This window comes from Limanda limanda, chromosome 19 (assembly GCF_963576545.1).
Source record: "Limanda limanda chromosome 19, fLimLim1.1, whole genome shotgun sequence".
NCBI lineage: Eukaryota > Metazoa > Chordata > Actinopteri > Pleuronectiformes > Pleuronectidae > Limanda > Limanda limanda.
In genome coordinates, this window is record NC_083654.1 from 1,209,997 (window position 1) to 1,220,914 (window position 10,918).

At 38.2% G+C, this 10,918-nt stretch overlaps 1 protein-coding gene across 1 annotated transcript; it reads right to left on the minus strand.

The window, feature by feature from the left end:
- Positions 1 to 905: 905 nt before the first annotated feature.
- ppp1r11 (protein phosphatase 1, regulatory (inhibitor) subunit 11) lies at positions 906 to 10,762 on the minus strand. The gene is made up of 3 exons (XM_061092841.1): positions 10,474 to 10,762; positions 8,469 to 8,577; positions 906 to 6,026 (listed from the first exon to the last, which is right to left on the minus strand). Exons 1-3 carry the CDS (start codon positions 10,549 to 10,551, stop codon positions 5,842 to 5,844), a joined length of 372 nt encoding a protein of 123 aa, XP_060948824.1. The 5' UTR covers positions 10,552 to 10,762; the 3' UTR covers positions 906 to 5,841.
- Positions 10,763 to 10,918: the final 156 nt, after the last annotated feature.

Sequence of the window (10,918 nt, forward strand, 5' to 3'; positions counted from 1 at the left end):
GGGGCTCTTAAAGCACATGTGCTTTTAAACACAAGTCCATACAGGATATACACCTTTTAGCACATTCAATTACACTGTTGGATTTTAAACTTTCAGGGAAGGGGCTCAATATAGTAATGGACCCAACTAAAAAGAGAAATATTATTATTTGGCCATGTGGCGGCAGCAGAACAAGCTAAAATCAAAAATCTCCTTTATAACCATCTTGTGAAGCTGATATAGAGACTGATAGCAAACATTTGCCTCTTTACAAATTCAGCATATACAGAGCAAACTTCAGTGGTTGGTTGTGCAGGTAAAGGATATATGTCAGGTTTCTACCAATTTCAATCGTGCCAGTTGATAATGTTTTAAAGTGCAATATCATTGTATTCTCCCACAAAGTTTTGTATTTGCCGTATGACAGATTTGAGGACTTCCTTAACTACAATTGATAAGAGTCAGATGACTCTTTACGTTCTGTTTTTGAAGTGTAACATGCTCAAACCCAGCAAACTACCAGAATGCAGCTTTAGAGGCCACATAGCTAGTCCGGAATAGATCCAATTCAGATTCAAGTATTATGTTGTAAATTAGTCTAATTAGATGAGAAAAGTTTTGCGACACAACTTTCATCATCATCTCTCACTACAAAACCCATAAAGATGCATGTTTTTTTCCGATAACTTGTTGGTTTTTCATTACTCTTAAAAATAATCATCAGAATTAAGTTCGACTTGACTTTTGATGTGCTTAACTAACAGCAAGCACTCAACGTGACTAGATTCTAACCACAGGGCATGCTTGTGACTCACTACCACCTCTGGGTTAATCCAGCTCCTTTACTGTATATCCTTAAAGCCACATGGACTGTGTGAATAACCAGTGCCATATACATGTTATGTACAGTATAACACAAGTGTGTATTCCAGTTTTATCAGTTCAAAACTTTAATTCACATTAAATCTGCTCTCATTATGCTGAAAAGTATATACAGAACAGTGCATAACCCGTACAGCAATGTACATATGTAACAATGTCTATGTGTTTGCGTGGAACAAAAAGTGTAGGCATAAATGAAGTGAATGAGCGTGTATCACTGTCACTAATCAAGCATGGACAAGGAGGTGAGTTTTCATACAGGTAGTTCAGTATGCCCTGTTTGGTCCGTCACATTAGCTGTGACAGGACTGGACTTCTTCATCTTCAGAGATCCACCCCACTGCAATAAGAACTTCAGTCACTCACAGTCACATGAGTTCATAGAGTCAAGTCATAGATTTCTCTTTTCCTACTGATGTGCAGATGAATGTAATGGGAACATATGGGTGTCCAAGATATTGAGTGGACAAGTGCATTACAGTTTTTTTTGATTGCATTAACACTTAAATCAAAAGTATTACACAATTATAAAACCTTACACTCAAGGAGCAAAACATGAGCCCAGATCTGCACCACTATAAGCACAATGGCATCTTCACACTTATTTGCAAAACACTAAACACACTTGTATACATTAGACACAGAAGTATATCAGGATGTCACGTCCTTGCAATTCCTAAGCACTGACTGTCAAATGACCCCCCCCTTATGAGCCGATTGGTTAAACACAGCCATCAGGTGCGCAAACACATGATTGCTTAATTTTAGACACACCAATCAGGTTTAAGCACTATAGAAAAGCAGCAGCTGAGTTCACCTGTCTTCAACCACAATGGAGCTTGTGCTAAAAAAAAAGAAGAGTGAGGGTGAAAGGGGGAATCCACAGAGAAGGCTGCGGCTGCAGCATGAGTATGATGAGGTGTGCATTGTTCTCTTTAGCACTGTGATGTTGCATTCTGCACACGTAACCTTTATAATGTAAATGTACTGTATACCAGACCTATGCTGAACTACACAATCTTGTCTTTTACTGTATTTCGGAGAGTTTTACAGATGGATGCAGAGGAAATCCTGAATTTTCTGTTTGTCTGATATTTGCTGAGCTTACAGTGTTATGCACACTCCTGTCGTAGCATGAAACTGGGACATGTTTTGTTGTGATTCTCCATGTTGACATGTTGACTGATTTTGGTATATGGAGAGAAAAAAATTCTATTTTCATGAGTCTGCAGCATTGGACTTGTGTAAAATAAATAGAATTTACTGTCTATTGGCACTTTCTCTGTGAACTTCACTTGCTAAAAGTGTTTCAGGTTAGCAACAGCAGTGTTTAACTGGCTCAAACAGAATTAAGTCATATGAAACGTGTGTATTTGATATGGTAACAAAATATGGTTTTGATAAATTAGTGTATAGTTTTTACGAGTGTTTCATTTTGCAAAGGATCAGAGGTGTTCTGTTGATTGGGTGTGTGGTTGTGCTAATTGTGTGTAGTGTTTTGAAACACCAGGCCCTGTTTTCAAAATCGTGCTTAAGCAATCGAGAAAAACTGTAACAATTAAACTTTGCATGACAACTCAATTATCCTCCATTCTCACTTCACTCATTAACATCCAACACAGAGAAAAAGTTCTACAAACCTTCCTTTAATGCAAAGGTCTAGGATTGTCCAGTGAAAATAAATTCTCATATAAAAACATGCAAAAGAAAAGCAGCAGAGGATTTAGAAAATAGAGAAAATACCAGCACCCGTTCTGTTAATGAGGTTTAATGGAATCTAATGTTGTCATACAAAGAAATAACAGTGTCTAATCAGCAAACTGTACAGAAAACAGCTTTGCAAATGTTATCAAAGGTGAAAAGCTTTGTATGTGGAGCTGAGAACTGAACTGGCAGCTATTGAGCTCTGGGTACTGAATTTAACACAACTACGTGTCTCTTGTGTTTTTTAGTTTAGACCCACAGAAACAGTTCACGACCTATCCCCATACACAGCGTGTTATTCGGATAAATTCATCCAGCTAAATAAGGTCTTCCAACATAGGAGAAGGGACCATTTTTAAAGTAAGTTATCTCACAAAGGTAAACTAAAAATCTATTTTTGTGCAACAGCTCCTCACCTTCAAACATATTTTAATTAGTCAGAACAGAGTTTTTAAAGGCCGTACTGAGAACATCTCAGCTTTTGAATAACTGAATAATATATCAGCCAATAATGTCTGCAAATATATATTGCTTAAAATCAGTTGATACAGTATCAGTGTTCAATTCTTACTTTGAAATGAAGCCTCTGACTGACAGGAGGTATTACTGTTTTCAGTGATCTGATGACGGATGAATCTAACTTGAATCCTGATACAGGGTTATCAAGCATACATAGATTAATATGTTATGTTACTCTTTTGTGATTCAATTGATTGTACAAGTAGAATTTACTCCTTTTTATTCCATAGAAGAAACGATTATTGTAAATGTTCACTGCATTCAACGTGATTTCAACTTGGTTTTACGCTAACAGATCTAGTAAATTTTATCTTTAAAATAGTTACAACAGTTGGCAATGCTTTATGTCCCACTACCATCATTTCTTGTCTTGGCTTCGTTGAGAGAACTTTCTAAGTTGGTATTAATTATAAATGAAAAAAAAGAATATCTCAATTTAAGTTGTAAGTTAATTAATTCGTCCATCATTAAATATCTTTCTCTTCATATATGCTGACTGTATGCACAGAATTGCATGTACAGCTGAAACTGTAAGGGTTATACAAGTAATAATTTGGGAGGATGAAAAAGTGCACAGAGTGAACAATATCACTGTTTTCCCTATAACCATGATTTAACCTTTACAAGAAACTTTCTGATCCATTTATGAGAGAACATGTTTCCACATGTTAGTAGATTGAGCTGACAAGAGTTCGGTGAGTTTGGAAGAACAATTAGATCATTTCCGTGACACATTGTTGAAGATCAGGGACATGTTCTCCAAACATGATGAATTAATCCAGCTCAACTGATTCTGATCATCCTCTCTTGGACAACTTGGTCCTTCCGATGCAGTTAGAGGTTTGATTAGTGACGTGAACTGATCTTCTGTTGTGGTGTAGCCTGACTGATCAATTAGATATACATTTTACTTAAATGTGACAAACAAATCCACAATTCCGTTTTAGTCTGGGCAGAAAGGATCTGATCTGATTTCTGACAATTAAGTTTTCAGAAAACAGTAGGTTTGTGTTTAAAGGCTTGCTGCTATGACAAGCTCGCAAAAAATCCAGACTTGTGTTAAATCAGTAATTTAATACAATTTGTAATTTATTAGCCACATGGGGCTTAGCTCTCTCATATGGATAACCTGGCTCTGACAAATTATACTCACTGTGCTAAAAGCTTGTGTAGTAATGATGTAATCACGTATATATATTGTCAGTAATTGTTACAACATAATCAGACAATAAATGTTAAAATGGGATCTCTGTGGGTGTCCACTTTTTAAACCACACATCATGGAGTATAAATGCAATGTTACTACAGACTGTGGTTGATTGCATGTCGAGCATTAGCAAGTATAGAATTAAGACCAGCTAATAAATAAATAAATAAAAAGTGATAACTTGAATTATATACAATTAACTCTGCCACTTTGTCATGAGCTAAATACACAGGCAGACTGTATCTATCCCTGTCCCACTGTCCAAACTGTGTGCTGCGGTCCAGAGACGCCTCAGTCATAACTTCCAATCTGCTGCTGGAGAAAGTGCAACGTGATGGAGTGAGTTTAGAGCAAAGGTTTAAAGACACTGACGTTTGTTTTAGCTCTTTCATGACAAATCACAGCTGATGAACATTTTCCAAAGCACTCTACACTGTTGTGGTTTTTTTTGATACTGTCAGACACCTGCCGCTTACATTCTTGAAAATGATCCACAGGTATGTAATGTATTAGTGAAGTTCTACTTCCACCACTGTATGCCATCACATTTGTACATTAAACACTAATAGTTGGCCCAACATCAACTATGTTTTTACTGTTGAAAGGGGAACAGAAATGTTAATTTAAACCACTGATCCATTTGTTTGCAGTTTGTTTGACATGGTGACATAACTGTACACCATAAAAGCGTGTTTTTATTTGTTTGAGCTCATTTATGACAAATCAGTGTTAAATCATGCTGCTGCGCTGCCGAACATTTTCCTTGGCATGCTGCACTTTCATTTTACATCTGTTTTTTTCATATTTAATAACTTATTAGCATTATTCTCTAATGACTTACTTGTTGAGTGTATTAGTTAAGTCTATATGTTTGAGTGTTTTTTGTCTTTTAGACTACTGGTCAAATTCTCTACATTACCCTAGTCATTCAAAGTTTCATGACAACTCCATATATTCCGTAGATTGAAGATGTTGATGTGAAAAATCAACAATTGAATTTCCAAAAACTGGGGAAAAATAAAAGCCAAGATGATGTTCACTGTAATGGACAACTATTATCACCGCTATTAGCATTTTCAAATTGTGTCACCCTATATCATGCTTTTGAAAAACCTCTCACTTTGTGTGTGCTGTGTAGCAAAAGGGCTAAAACAAGCATAAACACTGGTACAGTCCTTTAGAACCTATTATTATCACATCATGTGTCCTTTGAGATAAAAGCTTTAGATAAGAGAAATTTAAGCTTGTATATATCATTCATTCATGTTAATTGGCACAATACTGAGCATGCGTTTATTTGTTGAAATGAGAGAATGACTTAAAATTGAATGTCTCCGTATGCTGATTCCTGGTTTTGTCTTTTATCTGCCAGATTTGTGTTACTCTGTGTTTCTCAGAGCAGCAGTACAGATTATGACTCATGACTAGAACGCAGCATCCGGCCTGCCTGTATCTCAGTGATGTAACTCAAAAAAAGAGTGCAGTTTTTTAATACGGCAATGCTGTGGTGAGAAACCACTCAAAATCCCACAATCAGCCTACATAGCTCTTTAGTGGGTATGAGACCCTCCAGTGTTTGGGGGCACTGTGGCACCCCCAGACCCGCTCTGTCCATTGTCTCTCCTTCCATGGCCCAGGATACAGTGAGCGCTGCCACACCCTTCTTCATCATCATCTCCCTCGCTTTCAGAGGACGACTCTCCAAACTGTCGTGGCTTCTCATAGATACAGCAGCCTGGAACACAACATAAATAATTAGAATTGATCAAGTGGATCTGCATTTACTGCTAATGCCTTCACTTCTTTGTTAGAACTAAAGGGAGGATGTAATAAAAATAGCCTTTCAGCTGCTGTTTGAGTCGTGCAGCAGGAGGATGAAAAGGAGGAATAAATTATCAGCAGCTACCACAACCTGGCTAGTAGCAATTATTTCTGTATGCGTGTCATCATAGCAAAATGTGGTCATAGATATTAAAGACATTAATTTGGCAGATGTCTCACAGACCGACGGACGGCTGTCTTTGGGTAGATTTAGTCACTGTGACAACACAACTGTGCCAGATGTAGTTATATTGCAGGTGAGTAGCTGAGATCAAAATGAAGGCTGAGTTTGAAGCTGGGGTGTGGTCTGACCAAAAAATACTGAGTACTAGTGTAATATGTATTATTGACTACTGAGTATTCATGCATTAATGTAGTAATGACTATCGAGTACTCATGTAATAATGTTGTAATGACTACTGGGTACAACTGTAATGTCGTAATAATGATTGTTGAGTACTCCTGTCATAATATAGTAATGGCTTTAGAGTACTCCATATAGTAATTTAGGAAAGACTACTAAGTATTCATATTACAATACAGTGATGACTACACAGTACTTGTGTAATAATGCAGGATCATGCATATAGGTGTGCATCTTGACTAGCGTCATGAATCGACAAATAATGATTCAGCAGTCAACGATTCTCAATGCATCTTGAGGCATTTCAATGTATCACATCTACAATTTTCTATATTAAGATAAGATAAGAAGTCCTTCATTAGTCCCGCAAAGGGGAAATTTGCAATGTTACAGCAGCAGAAGACATTACATATTACTGCCCATGGCTGCTTTTTCAGTAGTTAATACAATCAGTCAGACAAATATGAACTTTATTTAGTGAGTGCTTTAAAAAGTATTATAGACTGTTACAGTCATAACAAGTGTGTTTTATTTACAAAACAAGGTTTTCAATTGAAAAATCTGCCTAGAACAGACAGTGGTCTTTGCTCTACACAGGGATTTGACATTCATTCAGTTTATTTACGTGTGTGCTGCACCTAAAGCTTAAAAGGACAAACTCAGATTATAGCCTTTACTGTATCAAGGTGGTCCCAACTGCTTAAACAATCAACATGAATCGATTGAGTTCTGTCTCTACATCGATGCCGTGTTATCCATGTCCGCATTGCAATGCATCTAAGAATCGAGAAATTTCCACACCTCTAGTCATGCCCCACCTGCCTCAAAATTCCATAAAGATTGTTTCTGCTTACTTCCATATTGCGTAGTTTTCACTCACCAGCTACAACTGAGCTATTTTTCTCCACTGTACTCACCAGCTCAGTCTTCATCATATAAAGTTTTACTGCATTAATGTACAAACAACCCTCATTGGATTGATTTAATACTAAAGAAAACATGTAAACATAATAAATACTGTATGAAGAGTTATCTGAAGTTATGAGGGCTGTCTTTTATTCTGCTTTAGAACTTGGATTATTTATCAACTTATCACAGAAAACAGTTCAAGTGTTTATTCCAGGATGTGTTCTACTAAAGTGTTAAGAGAAAAAAGGTAACCAAAACATGTAGAATTGGTGTGATCTACATCATTTCATGTCACATTCTGACTGGCTAATTTGCAGATGCGAGTCAGAGCAGCAGAAACATGTAAAATGTAACGCTGCATTGGTATGTAGGTGGTCTAAGTCCGTCAAAGGTCTAAAGCTGTCATTGGATGCCTCACAGTGAAATGCAAGACCCCTGTTTAGGACTAAGGATTGTCCCCTTTTGTCTGACAAAGCCCAAAATCACATAATAAATAGGAGCCATTTAACATAAAATTCATGGACTATCCAGGTCCTCCTTCCTCAAATTCAATGACCTAACTTGGTATATGTTGGCACATGGATCAAGGTTGAATACTGATACAACACTAAGACATTATTGAGAATTAATCGTTTATACAGAAGCTCACAATCAACAATTAAATACTGAGAGGTTTGAACATGGTTGCAATGTCTAGAAATGGAGAAACAAACTTTGAAAGATACATAACAGTTGGGATGGTCCGAACCCCCCAAAAATGTGAAATTTAATAGAATTATCATTAATTTTACACACCCTGACCTCTAGAAAATGGCTGCTATTAAAACATTATTGATCGGGACAGGAAATAATTACAAAAAGAACAGCTATTTCATATTTTAAATGATTATGTAGCATACAATGGTGGTACAAATAATGTTTTTGACAGCTTGAAAATCATGTATATACATATACAAATATATGTATTCACAATTTGAAAAACATTAAAAGGAGCTCCAGCCTAAATTATATTATCCAAACTAAAGAAATGTATTCATCGCATGAATACTTTTAAGTGTGTGCTGATGAAAAAGAGGAACTCACACTTTGAAGACCTTCTTCCCAGGTGCTCGTTGTCAACAGTGTCACTGGACCACTCCACCTTCTTCTCAGTCTTCCTCTTCCTCAGCTTGATTGTCAGGCTTCTTCCCTCCTGTAACATGGGAGAGGTCTGCTGTAAAATACTTGGTATCACATGTAAACTGGGCCCAGTGGTTGACTGTGTAATCGCAAGGTAGGATGTTGATACTCCCACTGCCCACACTCCTGAAAGTGATACATGTCAAATACATACAAACTCCCCTGCCAAGGCTATGGCGTTTATGGGTGCTGGGAAAAAGTAAATGCAAAGATTAAAGGCCATGAATTTAATTTTAAAGAGTGGAATTAGATTGTAAATACTAAATGATTTGGAAGAAACATTGATTTGAAGTGATCAGCAACAGAGGACATTAGGAGCGTGGATCTTTTTAAGAAAATAGTTTGTTGACCAACTGTTCAAGATCATATATTATCTTGAACATGTGCAGCATCGTCATTGTCAATAATTGTTACAATCTGTATTTGCCACTTTGCAGATATCAGCGGGACTGGAACGATGTTATTGGACACCTGACACCAAATTGTATGAGAACCCAACCAACAGTTGACCGTTGTGATCACCCCAAAAGTGTTAGGTGGGGTTGAGGTTTGGGACCTGGTCAGACCAGTCAGGTTCTTCTGCACCAGACTGGGACAATAATTTTTATATGGAGCTGGGTTTGTGCATGTGGGAAATTGGTGTGTTGAAACAAGAACCGTCAAATCACAACCACACAATTAGAAAAATACACATTGTGCAGTATGCTTCATTTCAGACTCAGGTCCATATCAGTAGTAAAATAAAGTAAATCAAAAAATGCAAACAAGCACAAAGATTTAGAATATAATCATCACACTTAATAAATTCACAGGGAATTAAACACATACAGACATTTGTTCCAGTGTTTCCAAAAACAAGGCTAAGTATAAGGGCCTTATGATAACATATTTAGTGTCAGTTAATCTACACATTAAATGATGCCACAAACATGGTAAATGGTCTGTATTTATATACTGCCTTTCTAGTCTTGATGACCACTCAAAGAGCATTACAGTACAGTTTGCCAATCACCCATTCACACACACACACATTCACACAGTGCATCTATTAGCAGCACTTATTTTCTATGAGGGGCATTTAGGGTTCAGCATCTTGCTCAAGGACACTTTGGCATAAAGATGGGGAATACTGGGATCATCAGGAGCCGTTCTGGTTGGAGGACGACCGCTCAACCCTTCAGCCACAGCCGCCCAAACACATGGATTGCACTTGTCCATCTCATACCTAATGATGTGACCTAGATATTTTTCTTTGTTCCAGAATTTAAGACTTTGTCTGCCATAAAGAATGAGGGGAAATGTTCTGATCCTGCTTGGGTATAAATCATGACAGCACTCTTTTAGAGCTCAAATGAATGGACCCCTTGCTCTGAGAACTTCCACTTCCACTTTCCCATGATATCACTCTCCTCCGGGGGGTTCAAGCTAAAACACAGACCCACTCCAGGAGCACAGTGACAGTGGGCTCCGTTTATCCTGTAACCACTGACCTTTCAGTCCCCTCCACCCATTCAGGACACAATTCAGCTGTGAGTATAATGTTATTCCTAAGTTTTACTCTTTCACTGTTTTACTCAATAGCATCAGAGGGAGCTGCATGCAAGAGTGTCAAGGTCCAGAATAACAGCTGAGGAACCGCAACCTGCAGCTGACACTTCACACGTACTCAGATTGACCTGGGAGTCATGATGGACAATATCCAATGGAGTGTTGTCATTTCAAATGAGCTTAACGTCACTAACACGTTAGGCCCTGTCCAGCTCCGCACGCAGAGCTGATGTTACTTCAACATGATAACATGAAATCTGTGTGCAGACAGCGCGGCCTCCTCCGTGCGGGACCACTCTTTGGTACCGGACAATATCCCCGCCTGGTCAAACATCTAATGGACGAGCTCTTTATTACTCACCTGCTGGGGTGGGGGCGGTGTGCTAGTTTGAACAGTCTCCGTTATCGTCTCACTTGATGTCCCGGGAGCCTCCGCCATCCCTGGAGCTGCTGTGCTAACGCTATCGTTAGCTAGCTTTCTGGTGTAAAAGAAGAAACTTGTAATATGGTGTTGTTATGGCTGGAGCCGCTCAACTCGGTTGTTTGGACCACAAACAGCTGTAAGTGGAGGGCTGCTGACCTGACGACTCGGGCGCGCTGAACACCTTAGTGAGGTGAGGCCAACACAAAGTCAAGCTGCCGTCAAGTGAGCTGGGTAGATACAGTCAAACCGGAAACCGAATGATTCCACGTCTCAAACAAATGTTCAGCCGTGTCACACAAAATAATGAATAAGTCAAGTTAAGACACTAGGAAACCCAATAATTAGTGATGTGTGCTTCCGTGCCAAGGCTTCGAAGCGTGTG